This window comes from Tetrao urogallus, assembly GCF_951394365.1.
Source record: "Tetrao urogallus genome assembly, chromosome: 14".
Classification (NCBI taxonomy): domain Eukaryota; kingdom Metazoa; phylum Chordata; class Aves; order Galliformes; family Phasianidae; genus Tetrao; species Tetrao urogallus.
Genome location: NC_136827.1, coordinates 6713054 through 6736598, shown reverse-complemented (window position 1 = coordinate 6736598; position 23545 = coordinate 6713054). Strand labels below are relative to the sequence as shown.

The 23545-nt window shown below is 36.2% G+C and overlaps 1 protein-coding gene across 1 annotated transcript in view; it reads left to right on the top strand.

The window, feature by feature from the left end:
* GABRA1 (gamma-aminobutyric acid type A receptor subunit alpha1) overlaps positions 1-22243 on the top strand; it is a gene marked incomplete at both ends in the record, with an annotated part of 39391 nt that extends 17148 nt beyond the window's left edge. Inside the window, 6 exons of the mRNA XM_079542151.1 lie at positions 3492-3712; positions 5327-5409; positions 10591-10734; positions 15942-16094; positions 18683-18885; positions 21935-22243. Of these exons, the coding sequence (XP_079398277.1) occupies positions 3492-3712; positions 5327-5409; positions 10591-10734; positions 15942-16094; positions 18683-18885; positions 21935-22243 (1113 nt within the window). The remainder of the gene's footprint in view (positions 1-3491; positions 3713-5326; positions 5410-10590; positions 10735-15941; positions 16095-18682; positions 18886-21934) is intronic.
* Positions 22244-23545: the final 1302 nt, after the last annotated feature.

Here is a 23545-nt window from a genome sequence, read left to right as displayed (position 1 = left end):
CAAAATTACAAATAAGTATACTTGGAAACAAATAAATTGACCTCAGTATAGCTGCATGATTATAGCATAACCAATCACTGCCAAAAAGCAGACAGGCAGGTGTTCACAGATTTTGAAAAGCAAGAGACCACAGAAAAGGATTTAGTGTAATACTCCTACTCACCTCGCATAGAAAGTAATGTGTGTACAGCCTACTTATGCTAACTCTTCTGCTTAAGGAAATGTGTGAAAATGAGAGAAAAACATAAAGGGAAAGATCAAATGAAGAGCTTATCTGAATATAAATTCAGATTTATATCACATTTAATGCAAAGCCTTCTGTGCATGCTACAAGTTGACTGTGGACACTATCTTTTGAGAGCTACCCCAAATTTGCTCCAGTGAGCAGAATGACAGTCAGCGTTGACTGGGTTATGGGATCTGGTCACAGGAGGGTCTCACAGGCATCTGTACTGGCATGCCAAGGGGATGGTGCACTGCTGTCTGAGCCTAGACTGATGGCTTGAGGCTGGGAATGAGCTATTCCAGCTGACGCCATATGTTATAAAACTACAGCCACAGTGAGACACCAGCATACCTAGACCATCTGTTTGCAGGAATCCAGTGAGGCAGTTATATAGATAGTAGGTTGATATATCAGGCAGAACATGGTGTTCCTACCCACTCTCAAGACACTCTTTTAAGAACAGCATAGACATAACCTGTTATTCTATAAAAAGAATGCCTTCTCTCCATCTTAAACCTGTGAATAAAGTTAAACAGGAGAAAAACACCTTTGGAAATAAAAACATCTAATCTTGGAAGAACCTCACAGATCTTGAGGCACGATCTTTCAGATGGTGGATTGAACTAATAAGCAGATAACTGCTTATTCTCACATAAGTGTCATTTTTTTTGAAATTTATATATGTATATATATTGTCTGGAATAAGAAGCATTTACAGTAATTTTGTTCATTAAAAAAAAACAAACAAACACAAAAATAAGCCAACAACACAGTTTTCCCAGTAAGCCTTCATTCCCACTGCTTCTCTACTGTATGCTTTTTGGGAAAAAATTTCTGCCTTTGTACCTTCCTATATATCACCTAGTACAATACAGACCATGTTGTGGTCTACCTTGTACATAAACAATTTCCAGGGAGAGAGAACAGATGAGTGGCTTAGAGAATGTATAAAGTACTAAAGATTTCCTCCCTGAATCTCTCATTTAGGACAAAGTACTGTAAATATTCAGTACTACACAATTCATTGGCAAAGTGCAAATAGGAATCTTCTTTCTTCGCTTGCATGCTAAGGATAGAAGACTCTCCTCTGTGGAAAATTTATACTGAATTTTATCTTGCTCACCCACTTGCACATAAAACAGTGCTATAGAACACAGTTTCTTCTGATGGTGCTCTATGGTGGAAGAAAGCTATAATCAGAGTAAGAGTTATCTGATGACTTGATCTTAAAGATCAGCTGTCTGTCGGGATTCATTTGAGGAGAATTATTGTACATGTTGAAGCAGGTAGTGAAAGCTAAGGGGGTAAGACAGCTCAGCCAAAATGGTTTATGGCGCAGCAGCCTGGGATAGAGAATGATGCAGTTTATGCCAGGCAAGATCTGTCAGCTCCTTTTTAACTGAATCTTGTTTTCTGCTGTCAGATTCCTTTACCAAACCTTCCAGACTCTTTGTTCTTTCAACATCAGAATACTATGCTCACATAAAGGGAATACCCATACTCACTTCTCTAAACCTGCACCACCTCCCACCTTTTGCAGTTGCAAGAGAAAATGAATGGCTTAAATGCACACTGAAGTGGGATCCCCATCTGGGCACGTCTTTTACTCTTCCCATGCATGTAAGAAGAAGTCCTTGGAGCTAAGGAAATACAGTATTTTACTGCCTTTTATACCTCCTACATTTTCTACTCTTCTACACATTTGGGACAATATCTTGCACAGGATTCAACCTGAGGCTCTGATCCAGCAGGGTTTTGAAGGAAGATGTGGCTAAAAGTGCACAACTGCTGTCACTGGAGCTGAACAAATCCAGTCTCCAGCAGCACACTGAGCATGTGATTAAGAAAGTGAAAATGCTATTATCTTTGCAATTAAATATGCATCAACGTGATTCACAGGTCTCGGATGAAAACAACAACAACAACAAAGATCATCCCCTGGAACTACCTTTTATTGTCCATAATAAACTTATTTAGGTGTTTTGAGCCCTGAAAACAGGAAAAAAATGCCACAAGACTATCACCATCGATACTTGCTGATAGTTGCATAAGTAATACACAGCTCACAGTTGCTTATGTTGTACAATGCTGCCATTTTTTCAATAAAAACCAGAAGTCTAAAGGAGGCTGCAAGAGAAAGATTTTAAATGTTCACTCCGCAATGTTTCTCTTTACTAATATATTCCTTGGGGAAGCTCTTTTACTTGTAGCACTGTGTGCCAGAAACATTTGCCTTCAGGATTTGCCATCAATCATTGGCAGGAGATCTCAGAAAAGGTTCCATTTCTCGGCCAAAAGATTATCATTCAGGGTAATTTGAACAGTGTTTGGATGGCTGCTTTTGACATTTATCACAAAATCATAATCAAGAATGATGGAAGGGCCAGGGTAATCCCATATAGCACTTCACTTTGGGATTGGGTATTTCCCCATGTAAATATTACAGTATACTGCATCCGCAAGACTTTTCCATATTTTCTCCCATCCAGTGTGAAACTATTCTGTATTTTATTTAGAAAGCACCAACATATGTTTTCTAACTTCACCCTCTGCCTCTTAATTCCTAAAAAAAGGAAATTTGTATGAAGTCAGTCTTCAATTTCATAATGAGTGTTGGTTATTTTGATTCTCCCTGTATACACTGTACTCAGCCAATACATCTCTTCCCCATTGCCCCACACTATAACTCTTGGTCCAAAGTTGTCCTCATCTTGTTCTCTCTCTAGTGCAATAATTTAGACTCTGAGCCATTTCACGTCCCATAAACCAGACCACTAAAATTATGTGGTTCATTCACCATGAACTTTTCATAAGTTGACTGCATGTTCGTGCTAAAGAGGCACGTAGAACAAAAGGCTCTGATAAGATCCTGTCTCACCAGCCTTGTTTTATTCAAAGAGACAAATTCTTCCTGTGCTATGCACAATGGTTCAGTGTCTGCAGGTTCAAATTACAGTTCTATGAAAGGTAAAAGTAAAAGGAGAAAGGGGCCGATTATGTTATTTCCTATATCTTATATCTTCAATTCTTTCTAACTTTTCATATGCCATTCTTCCTAACATTTACTCTGTTCAGTACAGTAATGATGTTGTAGCTGCTAAATAACCAGCTTCAGATACATTGTAAGTAATTTAGAGAATAAATGTTCTGATAATTACTAATTTCATTAATAGTCTTGCTTTAAGGGAACAGTAAAATTATAATTTTCAAATTCCTGTGTTGCAACACATGGCAGTATTACCTTTTCTCTTCTGAATTGGTGTAGGAATACACTATAGATGTATTTTTCCGCCAAAGCTGGAAAGATGAGAGATTAAAATTCAAGGGACCTATGACTGTTCTCCGGTTAAACAATTTAATGGCCAGCAAAATTTGGACACCTGATACCTTTTTCCACAATGGAAAGAAGTCAGTGGCTCATAATATGACGATGCCAAATAAATTATTGCGAATTACGGAGGATGGGACACTGCTGTACACAATGAGGTGAGCCCTGAAATATTTTATCTTTCATTTAGTTTGACAATTTAAGTAGGTAAAGTTATTTTCCAAACAGGAAGCAGGTTCCTTTTTGGGGATTATTTGATTCTTGTTTAATAATCTTTTCCATGACATGTCCAGGAATGACGGACAAAAAGGCATTTGCAAGTGTTTTGTTTTCCTTCCGCTGTGCTACCTTTACACATGCTGCACATTTCTTAATACCTGATTTTGAGAAGGTAGAAGGCCAAGAGAGTCAAGAAACAATCAGTTTGCAGAGGACCTTAATTTTGAGTTGGTTTCAAGGATTCCACCAGCAAAGTAGAATTACAGAATAGTTAGGTTCAAAGGTACCTTAGACATCACTTAATTCCACATCATGCTCCGGGACATCTTCCTCAAAACAAAGTTGTCCAAAGCCCCATCTGATGTCACCTTGAACACACTGTAATTTTTTGTGCTTTTTGGGATTCTGAGAATCTAAAAATTTATTATTCTATTTGTAAAAAAAAGAACATTTCACTAAAGCATTTGAAATGTTTGTGGGTTTGTTTTGTTTTGTTTTTTGTTTGCTTGGTTTTGCTTGTGTTTTTTTTTTGTTCTGGGATCATTCTTATTGTTAATATATTATTCTTTCTACAACAATAATAACTTGAGCTAATCAGTTGTAAGCAGAGGTCGTTATTTCAAAACGATGATGATGCACAGCGGTGGAAGTGTTCTGAATTGAAAAGAACCATGAACTGAGCAATGAAAGAAATAACACGTTGTCTCTACATAGCTATATTTATGTGACACTTTTGTCTGGAAGTCAAGATGGGTAGTTGAGTAAGTAGGTGAACAGTGAGCTTTCCTTTAACAATTCTAAAAATATTTTTAAAAGAGTACAAGTATTTGGAGAAAATAAAGTCTCCAGACATTTGAGAGCTTACCAAATATGTTCAGTTTGTTCTGAAACATCTTTCAAGACTGCCAAGGCTAGGGTACAATCTGGTTGATTGGTACTTATACAAGTCTAGGTCATTTTTTCTTTTCTGGCACAATGCTTGTTCAGGAATTAATTCCCAAGAACACTACCTTGGTAGCACACTGTTCACATCTCTTTTTTGACCATAACAATTTCTATTTCCTCATATTTCTAAGTGTCTTAATGCAATCTTTTGCCTGGCATTCAAGTATTGCAGTCCATTCCTTGCTGACTTGTGTGTGATATGTGATAGTTTGAGGAAATGTTTTTAGTTTATTTAATTTCTCATACTAAGCAACATGTTGCTAGTAGCAACAAAATGATTTCAACAAATGTTTCAACACCCGAAACTGGACAATTTTGTGATGGCAGCATGGAAACAATTTTCGTTTCTGAGATTTTACTCCTTATACCAAGTTAAAAGTATAAGCCTGTCTCTGCTGTACAATGAGACATGGTAAAGAGCAGTCAGATTCACTGCTGTGTTTACAAAGGTCTATCTGCATTCTGAGACAGGCCATTCAGGTCCTGCTCTAGCTGCTTATTAATCGCATAACAGATGATAGACTATTTTATGCCTCTTAATAGAAGTCTATTTACTATTTCTATGAAAGTACAATAAATATGTCTTTTTGCTCATTGATCCGTTATAGATTGACTGTGAGAGCAGAATGTCCAATGCATTTAGAAGACTTTCCTATGGATGTGCATGCTTGCCCCTTGAAATTTGGAAGCTGTAAGTTTATTTTTAAATTGAGATTTCTCCATTCTGAGGCCACTCTATAGGCATACTGCACAACTGAATAAACGTCAAGGTTTTAATTTTGGGTACTTTTAACAGTAGTCTCATTCTTACATATGTTTGTATTTCATAAAATGAATAATTCATAATATAGTGAATAAGACATAGAAGTGCCTTAAACACGTTCCAGTATCATGCCTGGACATTCACAAAGGAGAAAAATGGTATCATCCTTAACTTCTAGGGAAGTAGCTTGTCACACACAAGATGTTGTTAATATTAGGGTTACTTTTTTATTGTTTTTTTAAAGTCACAAAGTCAGTTTTAAAGATAAGTAATACAGACGGTGAATAACTCAACTGGTATAGGTAAAAATAATTTTCCTACCATGATTTTGTATGTTTAGAACAAAATTTCATCTAAGATTACAATACCATTCATATTTCAGTCATGCAGCATTTCTCAAAGTGGAAAATGTCACAAAATTCCAAAGAGAGATTGCAATTTGCAACAGATTTAACCTTACATTAGAGAATGCACTAAACAAAACATAATATAATTGAAATCAGAGTAATAGCTGACAGCACTTCAGATAACTTGAGAATTTCTCCCCCAAAACTGAATTGGAGTAGCAGCCCACATGACGCTGATGGTTAAAAGTTTACTAAACTTGTTATTACCAGAAATTAAATAAGGGGTCTGCTCTGAAAGTAATGCTTCCTCTTTTACTTCATTCACCTGAAATGTCAGAGATAGATGTTGGTGAGATGGCAGCAGAGGTTGAACCTTCCTACAAACCTTCCATTCCATTTTGTTGCCATGTGACAGATGGCAGCACAGGGGCAGTCTGACAAAATGGCATCTGACATGGAAGCATGTATGAAGCAAAGTTGTGTCAGTGAATTCCTCCATGCAGAATAAATGGTACCCACTGATGTTCACTGACACTTGCTGAATGTTGTTGGAGACCAAATAGTGATGTGAGCACAGTGAGGCAGCATGTCAGCAGTGGCAACAGTGTCAGTGGGTCACTTGCACAGGTGCAGGTCTTTATGAGCAAAGCAAGTAGGCTTTTGTTCATCACTGGCATAAATGGATAGCTAATGGTAGCAACTACATTGAAAAACATTGTTTTATAGTTGAGAATTTGCTCTATCAAATAGCGTTATTGTGGTCTTTGTATCTGTTGTAGTTTCCATGGAAATAAAAAGGAGGCATTACTTTTGAAGTGACCTACTTTCAACCCCTGCTTAAATTCTGAAAGGGGAAAAAAAAGTGAAGATCTGCTTTATTTCACTCAGTTCAACACAAACTAGGAAGATAAAATGTGTGGAAAATACAATATTGTACAAATTGTTTTCTCAGTGGCAATTTTTTTCTAGTAGAAATGGGTCGTTTCACTGATAATGGGTACTTAGTGACTTGATCTATTTTAGAAGCCAGCAAACAAAACACCCAATTCATTCTTCACATGGTCCCAGACAGGATGATGATTTACTTTAGACTGGCTACCTCTGTGCTTACTATGAGAAAGCACTGGTGTTTTCTCTTTAAAGAGCTACTAGCCTCCTAGATACAATTTACAGAATAGAATCTTATACAAACTTGAAGTATAACTGACAGGAATAGCTTAGTACTTGAATGTCAACCTTTCTTACAGCAATTACAATAAACCTTTTGAAGTTTCCTGTAAATCAGAAAGGGGAAAAGAAGTCGTAGTCTGAATTATATATAGATAGCTGCAATGGATCTGTGATCAATAACAGCATATCTGTGCATTTGGGATCACCTGGGATCCCACTTATACTAGAAGCAGTCACGGGACTGAATTTCTTTTGAAATGCAGATTGAATGTATGCTGGATCTGGAAGACAGAAAGATGGATAAGCATGCATAAAACCTTCTGATAGAAAGCTAAACCATCAACAGTTTTTGAACAAATGTGAACTAGCAGACTGAATTTTTATATACTTGATGTCTGTCAGCATATCTGTGTATCATTTAGCCGCAGCCTCTAACATCAGACACTAAAGTGTGAACAATAGTTTCCATTCTTTTCCTATACTCAGCTATTTTTGGCTCAGTGTGTCCCAGATTAGAGTACTCTTGGCTCAATGAGTGCGTGGTTTTCCAGATTATAGGGATCTTGCCTTGATTAAATGATGAAGAGATAAAGAAATTATGCAAAGGATGGATAATACGGATGCAAATACAGTTCTGGAATCACAAGGTGAAAACAGGACAGCAAAAATATGTGCTTGTAGTTCTGAATATCATTTGTATCTAAATTTGTTTCCATTTTATTCTACAATACATTTTTATTATCATAATATATATTATTTCCCTTAAATTAACTAAAGGATACTCTGAACTAAAACTAAAGGACAATCAGTGAGTGTTATTTCTAATTGAAATATCACTTAATTACCCTAAATTCATCGATGATAATTAGTATTCCAGTCTCAGAGTGTGGGCTATTTTATTGCACAAACTATTTGCAGTATTTTTTCCTTTTTGAACACAAACTGGCTATTACCATACCAGCTGTCCCAAACGGGAGCTAACAAAGCAAGTGCTTCCAAATGCTGGGAAGTGTTGTGAGACAAGATCAAAGCATTTTCAGGGAAACTGTATTCTCCTAATAATTTTAAAGGAGCTTATAATGCGGGGTAGTGTGTTCTGCAGCATGCTTGTACTGCAAACACTGCGGAGGAATCCACTATCCAAAACAGAACCTTAAATCTGGACCTCCCCCATCCGTCTCATTAGATTATATAGCATAATTACCAGATTATAAAGTATTTCTGTCTCAATATTTGGTTATTCATAAATAGAAGTCTCTCTCACTGGACAAGTGGCTAGACTTGGACAAGTTATGGAAACAGGTCTCATAGCTGTACATATGAAAAGAGAATAAATTTACTCTTACAAATAGAATATATTTTATCTTAAACTTAATTGCTGCTTTTTCAGTGAGAGCCACCTTCCAATACATTTGGGAGATTCCCTTCAGACAACTAAAGTAATTCATGAAATTAATCTTAATGGACTGAAGAATTTACTGAAAAAGACCTTTAATTGTAATGAAAGCCACTTTTTATGTGCAAATTGCAATACTAGACTTAGTAGCTCCCCAAGGTAGTGTTTGCTCAGCCCAGCAGTATTTGTTTTGAATTAAATTGGATAAGAGTTTTTCCATGTCCTCCACTGTTACCCATCTCTTGTTGGAACTGGATTCAGAGAAGCCTAATAGTGAAGGAGTGCCACATCTCCCATGGACTCTGCCTGTACTGTAGAGGCCAGTAAATGCTTGACCCAGCTCCAAGGCTAAAATGATTTGCCAAAATAGCAGCTTAAGCTAGAGGTTATTCCAATGTAAATTCAATGTGACAAATGCTAAAGAGGCTTCTGGAACAACAAAAAGCCATATGTTGGCGTAACAAAATCAGAAAGGCAGCTGCTGTCCTCAACTCTTTCCACAAAAATCTGATTGTTCTCAATTCTTTCCACAAAAATCTGATTGTCAGTATAAAACGAAGGCAACTCTGCAAAGCAATAATGAAAGGAAAAAAAGAATATGCTGCTACTTATGCAATATGTCAACTGGATCCTGAAGATAGGAGGGGGAACACACCATCCGTGGTGAAAATGGTGAACCGAACATGGCTGGATGGCAGCCACTGGGCAGGATAGGGCCCATTTCCAGCCCTGGTGAGTGTACTGCCTTCCCTTTGAGTTCTCACTCAGTGGTCCTCAGCAGTTCAAGAAATCAGCCCCCTCTCACGGACTACATGCGTGCTCCAGAACAAGTAAAATGTTTCTAAGCTGATTCAGTCCCCTTTTCTTTATTTGGCTAAAATAGCAGACAAACCCTTGTAATTACTGTGGCCATTATTTTTAAGGTCAGAATTATAAATAAGTACATTTGCATTTACAGTTGCTTCCAAAAGAACTATGCATATGTTACAGTGCTTGGGGAATATGAAGTCTGAGGGCAAAAGCAACCTTGCACTTCAGTAATGCAGGATCAAATGCCATGCAATTAATTTACCAGTATGCTCCATCTAAAACCACCTCTTCAATTACTGTTATCTCTTACACTGATAAGATAAAATTATTAACTCACAAATGAGGTCAAGTGAATCAGATTCCTCCTTTCCCTTTCCTGCTTACTAGGTCTGAAATGTACGGGGAAAATCTCATCTAGGAGGTAGGAGTCAGTCAGTCATTTAAATATACATTTATAGTGGCATTTTAGATGCCCTAAGATGTCCCATCTGGCTTTCAGCTGCCTCTGGTGGGAGCAAGCTTTACGTAGGTTCTAATCACACATTCAGTCCCATACATGTCTTGGATACTCCTAGGTGTCAAGAACGACACTCAGTGCCTCTATGTAGACAGCTAACTCCCACCCCAACTGCTCAAAGCGAGAGCTGTCAGACCGCAGACTACAAAAAATGACAGAACAGTATTGCAAGACTGAGGTAAAAAACAGTATATAGTTTAATTCCTGAAACAATATAAATAATAAACTAAAAATAGCACATAACATCTGGATGGCATATGTAGGATGCTACTAAATATCTATGTAACATGCTTGATGAATTGAGATTGGAGATTCCAAAAATCCAGCCTCAGAAATATCTGTTATGCCTGTTATAGAGCAAAGGCAGTGTAAGAGGGTGATGCCAAAGTGGAGAGCTCTGGTCAGGCTAAGAAAGAGGTCTGTGAAACTACTCTGAGGTGGACTTAGTTTATTACAGTGGCTCAAGCAACACCACACCACCACAAACTGAAAATACTGAGGCTTATCTTTCTCGATAGTTGATAAAAATTACAAAAAGAACTTGAGTTTTTCAGTGCCCCTGAAATTCCATGCCTAACTCTCCTTAATGATTATTTAGATTTCATACAGTTAGGAACAATGTAAGAAAGATAAAGTCCTTCGTACCACTGAGGATGAACCTTAAACTTGCCTGACAGCATCTATTTATCTGATCATCACAACAGGCATAATACTTGCCATAGACAAAATGTTGCAGTAAGCAACTGTGTTTTCTGTAGGCGGTGAAAGAGAAGTTAACGTTCAATCTACTGCTCAAAACAATGGTCTGTTTAAGTCATATGGCAACAGAAGGTGAATGGCTGAAATGTGCTGTATTTGTTTTAAATTAGATGCTTATACCAGAGCAGAGGTTGTGTACGAATGGACACGAGAACCAGCAAGGTCAGTGGTGGTGGCTGAAGATGGCTCTCGACTGAACCAATATGATCTGCTTGGACAAACTGTGGACTCTGGAATCGTTCAGTCCAGCACAGGTCTGTGAAAAAGGTTTGCTGGGAAGGGTTGTGGTTTTGCTTTAATGGAAGATCTATAACATCAAAGCAGAATTTAGAGCAAAAAAAGAAAAATTCAAAAAACAACAGATGAAAGAGAGAGAGAAATTGCAATATATGGCTTTTAGGTTAGGGAAACACAGCTCTGAAAAGATAACATATCCTGGGATTATTTCTTACTTTAATTGGTTGTTAAAATATTTCAACAGTTGCAAAGCTTCCTAGAGTGGCGAATCTAATCAGAAAGTGCTCATATCTTCCAGAAATATATATATATATCTAACCAGAAAGTTCCTCATATCTTTATCATATTGTCTGCTTACTATATATAAGAGCATCAGAATGTAAGTCCTCAAAAACCATGTTCTGGAGACAGTGGAATAAGATGCTGAAAGTAAGCACGTACTTTCTCATGAAGGTATTTAGAGGGTGAAAAAAAATTCACTGAATTAAGAAGAAACATTTGGAACATCCAAACATAGGATTTGTGTATCTTAGCTTGTGCCACCAGCTTTAAATCTAAAACTACTAGAAGTGTGGTAGAAAAAAATAACGCACGTTTTCATGCTATATATCTATACCTCTGAAGCTGGCTAATTTTTTTTTTTCCACTTTGCCATTTCCATTTCAAAATATAATCCTTGCGATTTTATTTTAATTACTTTGGAAGGGCACAAAGATCTAAACACAGTCATAAGCTGAGCATTGAGGATGAACAAGACCTCACAGCCTTGTCTGGCTTGCATGTTCAATGGACCAGAGAAAAGAACTCCATTACAAGTAACTATGGCTTTGAGAGCCCATGCAGTTGTGTCAGAGCTCAAGAAAAGCACGCCTGCCTAAACTTAACTTTCTAATGAGTCATTCGTAAAGTAAGCAGACAGTTAAGAGAAAATGAATTAATGTAATATTAACCCTAATCAGTGTCTAATTTATTTGTTATTTAGCTTGTCAGTATTTATTTGTAAGTCCACCTAAGATATAAAATTTATCTTATAAGCATAATATATTTCCAGTGCTCCAATTTTCAAGTTACTGCTTGGAAGCTTCTGTTCAGTACATGTAATTTTAAAAGTGGAATGGCAGAAATAAGGACTTTGCATAAGAACAATATCAACAGAACTGCTTCCATAGACTTGTTACTTCCATTATTGAGCAACGATTTGCCCATCAGGCAAATAAAAGGAGAGAGAACTTTTGGGCGAGGCACATCCAGAAATGTTCCTGTTGATGTCTGTGGAGCCATTAATTCACCCCACCTGCCCCTTCCTGAACAGGCAGCCTAATTTGTGAGGGACTGTACGGATCCTGAGCCCTTTGTTCTTCCTGTTCTGAAGCTATTCGCTCAGACCTCGGCACCTTCATGGTCCTTTTGCATTCACCACCAATTCTCTGCTTACCAGATGCATTACCATGGCAGCAATACAGTTAGAAGAGACTCATGAGCTTGGGAATGTACAATACCAGATATAGTTCAGTACTGCGAGAAGCACCATGTAAATTCTGAAGACAGATAATAAATCTTTAAACAGAACTGAAGGCAAACCTAAGAAATGTAAAAACTTGTGTTACATCTTCAATAAAAAACTAGACTATATTTCTTCTGCCCATAATATTTCACAGGATTGAATTCTGTCTCATTTTTGCGCCTGATAGAACTCTTTACCACTCCCATCCTAAAAGCAGTATAATTAATACTTGCCTAAATAAAATTCTATTGTCTAGATGCAGAACAGGTTTATAAAGAATACAATGGATAAAAGCTAAAAATAAGCCCATAAATAATCTTAGTACCAAATTTGCAACTCTCTTTAGTTAATACCAACTAAGAAAAGTGTCGGAAGAAACTTGTTTGAAAAGTCAGTGTCTTAAAAGTACTTCTTGACATTTGTTTTCACCAAAGTAGTGGTGGGGATCAGAAGTCAACTTCTGCCCCACTAAGACAGCTGGGCAGCTATCTCACCACAATCCTCCAGCACATCTTTATCCTCTCATCATCTGTTTTAAGACACTCTGTATGTAATGAAAACTCTGAAATCCCTCCATTTCCAGATTTATGGAGGTTGACTCATGTGACAAAAAGACAAAAGGAGCTGAAGTCAGTCTTCACTAAGAATTCTCAGCATCTCTGTTAGGCGAGAAAACGATGCTCTCACACAACTGATTCTATGGTTCATTAAGGGAAATTTCAAACACTTCAGTGATTTTAAGATATTGATAATTGTCTGGAATTCTAGACACATATTTTCCAAGAATTTCGGCAGAACCTTAGGTAGGTATTATTGAAAGTATAAATGATTTGATGAAACTGCTATTTTGTTTTGTTTTTTTTTTTCCCTTGATAGTGGTCCATCTGCTATGCTCATTTCTGGATCTAGAACAAAATCCTGATTTTTTAATGAAAAGAGATCTGCAATTTCTACTATTAAAAAAAACAAAACAAAACAAAAAAACCCTGTTTTTTTCAGTCTACTTATTCACTCATGCCACCAATGGAAGAATCTATTCTGTTTCCTTACACGTGCAGGTTCCGCAAGCTTAAATATAGCATTCAGTAAGCAAACTAGTACTGTTGCTGCCATTTTGCTTAAGCAGGGAGCCAATCATTTTTAAGTTGCATGTGCAGTTTCTGTCACTCTTCAACTATCAAGTCCTATTCAGATGGACTTTAAAATCACATTATTTGCAAGTGCTTGAACAGATGCATAAAGGGCTTGGGAAAATTCCCCATTTGCACAGAATTATTTTGCCACCTTGAAAACATTGTTTTGCATAGAGAAACAGCAGGGTTTGTACTCACTAATTGATATATTCTTTTCCTCTTGTTCTAAAAACCTGCTGAGAGAATACTTCTTAAGAGGGGCTAATTTCTCTTGGGTTACACAGCATAAGAAGAGAGATATTTTGCTTTAAACTAATGTCAAGGAAAGCCTCATTTCTACCCACAGTGATAGGATAAGTATTATTACAGTAAACTCATTTCCCTCATCGAACCTCATGTCTGCATGTCATTAAAATTAATGTGATGCACAGTAAGTTTAGGTGCCCAGCTGATTAACTGGGTTTATTAAAAATAGCTTAAAGAACATAAATAGGTCTGATCTGACTTTACTGAATATCAGCCATTTCATTATAAGGACACAGGTTAATTTACAATATCTGAACATTGACTCTTAATTGTGAAACATCATAGAATTAAGGGCTGCTTAAATACTGCAGCAAAAGTGCTGAGCACAGACACAAACTGTTTCAGAGCACTGGAAAGACTGAAATGTGAACATGGTTCAGAACATTGGGTTAATGTAAACGCAGGAGTTGTGTGGCCACTTTCAAAGGTTTCATATTGTATAATATGTGTAAATTATATGTCCTGTAGTTATTTAAATAAGTCTCATTAAATGATCTACAATATTTTGACTGATTGATTTGAATGATTCAAGTCCATTCGCATTTTGAGGACCTAAAGAAACATCTTTGATTTCTAACTGAATTGTAGGCATTATTCTAGCCCCGTGCTTTGCTTCATGCACTTCTTGTGGCATTATCTGCCTTCTAACTCAGACCTGTTGTAGCACTGAACTGATGGGAGTAATCCTGGAGTTTTTAATTGCCTTCATGCTTTGAATCCCGTTCTCATTTCTAGAGGTTAAAAATACGTTCATAATTTAAGCAGCTAAATAAAGTTTTAGAGCAGAGCAATGTGTTCACTCTGTATTCTTAGCTTGCCTTCTATGGTTGCTGAATTAATTCTGGAAAACCATTGTAAGCATTCTATATGAGACTGCATTAAAATAGCTATAGCGATAAAATTAAATTACTGTTTTTTCTAGCTAGGATTGGCATTCTTCCTAAGATTACGATCATTGCTGTGGGTTGTTTCGGTGAAAATTAAAGAACAATGGGTAAAAAGCACATCAACAACCACCATGTTGCTCTGAAAGTTCTATTTTTTTGATAGAATTTTTTCCTTGTATAGCCTTTGCTTTACCTTTAATTTTTAATTGATTCTCTTTTGCCCATTTGCTACTGACTTATATTTTATATTGAAACAGATCAGGAGTATTGCCACATCCTATCTATAAGATTTCCTCAGGATTATACATTGAGCAATTGCTCAAATGAATGTCCTTCCAGACTTTCTTTTAAAGAAAAGTGCATTTAACATGCTCAGTGTATAAGCAGTCAATGTCTAGACATAGTTTTTCAATCCAATTTAAGCTATTACTGTTCAGGAGCAACAGTCTCTTTTCAAATGCCTGTATTTTAAAAGAGAATAATGGTGATTTCACGTCATCTCTAATCTAGACAGAGGTTTTCATCCAGTTATATTTCCACCTGTTTCATTGCTAAGATAACATCCATTGTATAAAGAATCAATCTACACTGAACGAAATGTCATAGCTATAGGTTTTCCAATCTTTTAGGAATATACTGTTCTTCAAAATATGTTTTCAATGATGTTGTAAATAATAGTCCGAAAATAAGGCATTATTTGCTACCGTCTGGAAAGAAAGAATTGTAGAGTTATATAAATGCTAACAATGCCTTTTGTATGTAACTGGAATACACAAATCATATGTTTTTCTAGCACTAAACGCTAACAGTAATGAAAATATTCTATACTATTCCTGCATCGGCCATTTACTAGGCAAGAAAATATTAATTTAGTAAGGTACTGAATTTAGTAGGGTAGGGGTGCTTAATATTCAGAGTAGATAAAGCACACATATTGATAATAGAAACATAACCACATCAAAAATTACAGTTTAAGCTTGAAACATTTCTGACTTGCTGTCATCACTTCGTCTTTGGATGGTGTTTCCATGTGCATATTACAGCAGTTTTCCAGCTTCTAATGGAATGAAATCTTTCACAAGAGGCCTAAACAGCCTCCAATTAATGCAGACGTTCATTCACTACTCACTGGAGATGAAAAGATGCAAATGTAATTAGTGTTTCCTAGAACTGTCTAATTCTGTTATTATTAGTGGAACTTCAGAATTTGCTTTAAATGTTTTCTTCGGAACTGACCCAGTATAATTTGAGGTTGGTTTTTTTTTGCTTAATCAGAGTTGTACATATAATGAAAAGTGACTTCATTTAAAGTCTCCAGATTTTTGTATTTATAAAATCTTTACAGTTTTTTGTTTTTTGTTTTTTTTTTTAATTTTATTTTAATTTATTTTTAGGGGAATATGTTGTTATGACTACACATTTTCACTTGAAGAGAAAGATTGGTTACTTTGTCATTCAGACTTATCTGCCATGCATCATGACAGTGATACTGTCACAGGTGTCCTTCTGGCTCAACAGAGAATCTGTTCCAGCAAGAACTGTATTTGGTAAGAAAGACTTATAAACTCCTTGGCAATGACACGCCAAGCAAATGTAAAAATTTTTACGGTAAAAGTGATATGTGCAGAGTAATATTGGAGAAGAGCATGTCTGCTGCACTAGTACAGGCTCAAGAGATAATGTTTCGTTGTGAAGATGCACCAGAAAACTATACAAGTTCCAAACCTTTTAAATTAAGAGTAAAATTGGACCTGAAAATATCTTGAACAATCTATTCCAGTCCTACTTTTCCAAAACAGTATGTATATGAATGAAACATTTCTGATGATGACATGTGACATCCATGATATCCATGGTGGGGACTGTCAGAAAGTTTTAATTAATGGTATTTGTCACTTGATGTCCTTGACACCCTCAGCCTCTTTGAACATCTTTAGCTAAAAAATCCCCTTAGTAGGATGCTACTAAACATCTCCTGTTAAAATCAGCGATGATTTATTGTGCTTACAGCAGTGAATAGATGCACTCAATGAACGCAGTAACAAGGGAATCTGAAGGACTCTAACTTTATACAGTTCGTCCCCAGTGCTTTAACCACTGCTGGCAAACACTTACTTTAAAATTAGAAACAAACAACTAGCATAATCTCTGAAGAATCCAAGGCAAGTACTTTGTGAAAAAAAAGAAGAAAAAAAAAGAAGTAACGTACCTTTAAAGGAAAATAGAACCTGATATTTCTATGATGTGACTTAGTCTTTTTTGTGATGGATGGATGGGACACCTGAGCACATTTGACGGGAGGATGCAGAAGAGCACAAAGCCAAGCTGACTGTCTTAGGGCAGAAGGATGCCATGGGCCCTCCTGCTCTGCATGAGGGAATTTTCCCAGTGACGCAGCTGGAGAGAGTTACAAGGCCTGATGTTGAGAAACATGCAGACACTGAAACTCTTCTTGATCAAAAGCTGTTTTTATTGACCTTTCTCAGGCACATTTCATAGATATACTTTCGCTTCCCAAAGGCTCTGGAAATAATTCACAGCTTGCATAACCTTAGACCTCATGAACCAAGTAAAGACTTTTTGTAGATATATGGATGTGCATTTACAGAAGAACGGTTAAAGCACAAGATAATTACATTTTATTTACATAATGTGATTTCAATTAATGTCTAAAATTACTTCAGAAGTTTTATCACCAACTGCACTGAGAATTGATCTGGGACTTTTATGAGCCTGTGTACTCAAAACTACTGAAGTTGTATCTATTTTATCTCTCTTTGCACATGCCATTTAAAAGGAAATGTCAGGTCAGCATTTTGCAGTGCCATACTTCATTGTCCCTAGATAGAGGACAACATTTCCTAGTCTTACAATGAATAATACATAATACTCCATGATCTCTAGCTGCTATCTTGAGAGCTCAAGAACCCATGTACTTTTGCAAGTTCTCCTTTTAGAAGACAGTTATTTAGTAAACAGTGTTGTGTTTACTCCATCATTACGTATCAAGATAGGTGATTTTTCCACTTCCTAATGGCAGTAAAAAAACATCTCAGGATATCTCGCATGAACAAATGCATACAAAAGTACATCTTACATCTTTTAGCCCACTTACTATCACAGATAATATAAATTATAAATCCTGCTTTGCACAAGAGAAACATAAGCTTGCTAATACTGAGTCAGATACGAGATTAGGTTGTCTCTCAGGGATGGGAAATTGCTTCTTCACTAGGCACTAGAATTTCAAGCTCTTTACACTAGTATGTAAATACACTGTTCATTATTTGGCCTATTTTAGACCACTGCACATTCTCACTAACACTCAGTGCAGCAAACTTGCAAAAAACATTCAATACAGGATACTGCAATTGTCAAGGTAACTTGTGGACACATGATTTGATGTAAATGTCCAGCCTATGCTTGCAGATTTTGCAGAGTGAGTTCAGTACAGCCCTACCACCGCCAGTGAAAGCTCCACGGGGAGCTCAAGTGTCATCAGCTATGGGAGCTCTGATATCGCAGATGCAGATAACATCCTTATTGTTCTTAAGTAAATTCTGTGCTATTTTTGGAGCATCAGGGAATATCTGCAATAGTATGAATTTAAATAAATTTAATGCTACATAAAGCTTAGAGAATTTATCTAGGAAGGAACATATACTTCATAAACAATTTTAGTATTAACAATAATCAGGCTAAGAAACACAAAACCAATAAGCTTTTAAGTTTTATGTTTAAATATATTAAAACTACCAGGAGAAGTACACATGTGAGTCGATGTATTTTTAGGGCAATTTACAGTTTGGGTAAGGAAGAGCAATGATGATACCTTATGCTCCATGAAGCTTTAAGTATTATCCAGTCCAAAACTTAAAAAATAATTTACATCCCCATTTAAAAATTACTATTGTACTAAAACAACTTGAAAAAAACGTATAAAACTGATGTTTCAAAGATCCCACAACTTCTACAGAATTGGAAACCTGATATCCTGAGATAGCAACTGAATTTAAGTGGAGAGGTCCGTAAGAATGATGAGTGCAGATGAGGGTTTCCTAGCTATCATAGTAGTTGAGAATTGAAGTGCAAAATAAAACTGCTGATACGAGGACAAAACCTGTTTGTTTTGCAGGAGTGACAACTGTCCTAACAATGACCACGCTGAGTATCAGTGCGAGGAATTCACTCCCTAAGGTGGCTTATGCCACTGCCATGGATTGGTTTATAGCTGTGTGCTATGCCTTTGTGTTTTCTGCACTCATCGAATTTGCAACAGTGAATTACTTCACAAAGAGAGGTTACGCATGGGATGGCAAAAGTGTTGTTCCTGAAAAGGTAACGCCACTTAATATCTACTCCTACAATTCACATTTTGTCACACACTATCTCCATATATTTTTAATAGCTGTTTTTTTAATATAATTTGTTTGATTGTTTGTTTTTTTGAGGGAAGCCAATTCACTCTGTAGGGCTGGAGCAAGATAAAGTGTCCATGCCTTAGTATATATGTGGAGGAAAATCTTGTGGCTGCTGTATTTGAGCTTCCAGAGTACATTGCTCCTCAACTTAAAGAGGATTGCCAATGATAATGATCAATCAATCAATCAACGCAGGGCTTTTTCTTGCCTTTGCCTACTATCATTTCCCTGTTTTTTAAAAATAGAAATATTGTTATTTTTAATTCTTATCCTATATATGAAATTAGGTTGTTTCAGGAGTCAGTAACCCTGATCCACATCTCCCTCAGGGCAAAGGAGGACATCAATTTGTCTCCTTGTAGGGATCAGAACGTCTGTAAGTCACATATGCATCAACAAATTGTTGCAGATGTACAGGGAATGAGTTTCCTATTTCCTATGAAATATCATGTGAGCTCCTTTTGTGAGGAAGCTCATTTTGGTTATTTTTTATGAGATCTTGAAAGAGACTTTTAACTTGCCTAATTGCTTATCGCCTAATTGCTTATGAACATTCACAGATTAGAGAATCAGCAGAATAAATATTTGGAGAAGCAGATGTTACTCATTGGTATGCGAATATATGTGTTTAACTCAGGAATGTACAGATAGGATATATAAATATTCTTTGTTGTACTGTTTTTTCTATTTTTGTTGTGCAAGTCATTCAGTGATAAAATAGAAATAAACTCTGAACATTTACACAGTGACAACCAACCATAAAAGCATCGTAGAACAAAATGAAGCAATTAACTTACCGATTTGAGTGGTGTTACTGCTGGTCAATATTTTCAGTTACTGATAATACCTCCATTGAAAGTCATTCTTTTCTGTTTCTCTGTGCTTTTATCCACGTTACAGCTATTTTTTAAAGAACAAGTTATTTTAATAGAAAATATTAAATATTAATTATTCCTATTTTAATACTGTCTACCTACTAACATAAGTAACTATAACCAGCTATTTATTTCAAAGAAAATTAAATTTTCATACCAAATAAGAAAAAAAAGAAAAAAGAAAAAAAAGACAAACCAGAGCAGTAAAAGCACAATATTCAAATGCTGTCTGAAACATTGGAGGATGTACGATTTTACATTCACTAGCAGGTAAGGGTCTTCATTCTTGCCTTCGTTTTAGGGCAACAAAGATATGCCACTACCCAGTAAAGCGTGTTATCTGCAGACATGAAAGCAAGCAAAGCAAGCTAACAGCGAACAAAGCATCACAGATTAATAAAGTTTAGGGCTCCTGTTGGCTGTTATGATTTCATTAATTCAAATTTGACATAAAGTGTCAGGCCCCTGATTGGTGTCAGGGCTTCCTGTGGATCAGATTCCTCATGAAATTTGTATCTGTAGGCTGAGTGTCCCCTGACACTTCTGCAATCTGGTTCTTCGACCTGCTGGATTTAGAGCTGCTCATTAGCACGTCTTGCCGATGGGGAAACAGTACAGGCTTCATACCAAGCACATCAGCAGCCCTCCTGCTCAGGAGGAGAGAAAAGACAGGCAACCAAAAAGCCTTCTGACTTCATCTTTTTTCTTTTCTGAGTATTTTTTTTTCCAGTTGTTTGTCTTACTCAGCAGAGATAGAAATTCTAAGATGTTTTGAAGCTTTTCCTGAGCCTCAAGCTACGGTGAATATTATTGTCTTGAAACAAAGAGCATCTGCACCACAGGCACTATCCGAATCCCTTTCCTATGAAGGAACCAATTTAACATTTCATCAATACATGTTTCCTTCCTGATTGGGGCTCAGTGTCATGCTTTAACACGCTTCTTCCCACATGCCCTCATGCTTTTGCAGCTTTCCTGCACGTTCTCAGGTGTCCTTCAGGAACCTTTGTGTTCACCTCCTTAATTTTTTACTTATAAACTAAAGCCCTCCTGCCTCCCCAGGGCCTTGCCCATTTAGCTATTAAACTATAGTCAATCTATGACAAATAGCACTGTAACTATCTTAAAAAGTACTTCCTCTCTGGGACAGGTGCATCTTGCTAACAGATAGTTCTATTTGTTATTCTGTGAAATGATGCAATAAAGCCACTCCTACTATTTTTTCTTGATCTGTATTATCATCTTCCTTCTAGAGGACAACATGGTCAACATTCCCTTTTCTTCCCCCCTCAGCAAATACTATGATGGAATCCTAATGATTTTCCAAGCTGTTGGCATTGTTATCTCTTTTTGTTTCCTGATAAGTAGTTTTTCTTTACACCTCCCACTGAAAAACATTCAGTATAGACCTGCTTTACAACATGAGTGGCTGCAAAAATCATGTGGCTGCTTAAGACCCTTTCTTCAGAATGTAATTTCAGCCATTACAATCCAATTGCAACATTCAAGTAGGAACTGAAAATTTCTCTTTTTAATTCATATGCTTCTGGTGTATATCCTTAGTATAAAAATGACTGGTTTGGTGTGTTTCCAAATAATACACTTCTTTGTGTCATGGTTACATATTTTTATTGTATATTTTTTATGTAAGAATTGTGTTGGAATGAATCATATAAACACTGTTTGTCTTAATATTGGAAAATTACATTAAGAAATTCAGTATCTTCTAAGGTTTTTATGCTGGTCAAGTAGCAGAGTTGATTAAGGGAACGTTGAGTTATGAATGGTTCATCACTGCTCGTTACCATTAAAGATAATTTTGTCTAACAGTGAGCCTAGCTACCAGGGTAAGTCTTCACTATCCATCATATACTTCAGTTTAAGTGATACAAATAATCTAGATGAGTGATTCTGCCCCTGTCTTCATCTAAGTATTTTGCATGAGTCGTGTACCCCAGCATTACCTTCTTACTTACGGGTTGTCACAACTTGTGAAATAAAGTTAACTTACAGCAAAATTTGATTGTGCTTTTTTTAGTATGTTATCTATTGAGAAGCCAATAGGAATAAAATATTTTCTTCTTTCTTTAGCCAAAGAAGGTGAAGGATCCTCTCATTAAGAAAAATAACACGTACACAGCTGCAGCTACAAGCTACACCCCTAATATTGCAAGGGACCCTGGGCTGGCAACCATTGCTAAAAGTGCAACGATAGAGCCCAAAGAAGTTAAGCCAGAAACAAAGCCTGCAGAACCCAAGAAAACTTTTAACAGCGTCAGCAAAATTGATCGACTATCAAGAATAGCTTTCCCACTGCTTTTTGGAATCTTTAATTTAGTCTATTGGGCTACCTATTTAAACCGGGAGCCTCAGTTAAAAGCCCCGACTCCACATCAATAACCTCATTTATTCATCTAGCTCTGTTTTGTCTTTTGCTCTGGGAATTGCTTCCAGTTTTCACATACAGTAATTCCCATTTGGAATATCATAAAGGTTTCTTCATTTAACCAGAAGTAAAATATATCTGTATATTTAAGAACCCTATATACAAGGGAGAGAACAATATAAGCTATGTAACTTTGGGAAACTGATTCTTTAAAAGGGAAAGAAAGTTCTAGTAATGGAAAAAAAAAAAAAAAAAAAGGCAAGCATTTGTAGATAGCTTAATACTGAATGTCCCCAAGATATATTGTACATGTACATGAAAAAGATATTTTTATTCAATGGATTGTGAGGAGCAGGAAAATATTCTTTTTGATGTCCATGTTGCACATACTACACTGCACCACTTTTTCAGTCACTGTTTATAATCTTTTCAAGGATTTAAAGCTTTCCATTTGCTGGATCCCATAAGTTATTTTCCTATTCCTTTTTCCCTTCTATATTCCAAATGACCTAACTTAAAATATTAAATGATTGTTAAAGAAAAATTACTCGCTGTAGATACAGTTCATCACTGTATAGCACATAAGATCTAATGGTGAAAAATGCTTTAATCTGCTCTCTTACTGCAGTCTTGTTCTAAGCATTAAGTTGTTACTAGACTAGGTTTCAAACCAGTTGCACAATCAAGTGCAGATCCCAAGTCCCTCTTTCTCCTGTGTAATCCAAACAAATCCCAGATGCTTTTACAGATAGCTTTTACTCATCACTGTTATAGAGTTTAAAAAAAAAACAAACCAAAACACAAATTTTGCAAGCTCTAGATATGTTGAATGTATTCTTTTATAAAATGATACATTAAAAAAAGCTTTAGGATGAAATTTATGGATAGCAGAAAGACAAAATATAGTATTTAAATAATATATGTAAATATGCAGCATGAGATTGTACATTTTTCTTATTTTCTTTTTGTTTTTTTTTTTAAAAACTTTTTAAAAGTTTTGTTCTTAAAACATTGTTTAGACGTCACCTCTTAGCTCTTAATATGTTGTTAAACGCTCAATAAAACATATTTAGAGCCTAGATTAAAAAAATCATTGGCATTGGAAAGTCTAAAAAATAGATAGGAAGTGCTTGGATTTAATTCCGTTTGTAAAGTGGTTAAGTGTACAGTAACTTGCAATTTGACAATGTCATCCAATGTTTACTATTAGATTAATGACTGGTCTGCTCAGGTCATGCATAAATACTAAAGTATGGGATTATATTTGGTAGGTAGAAATGGTGAAATATTTGCTAAGACAGAAGTTCATCTGTATA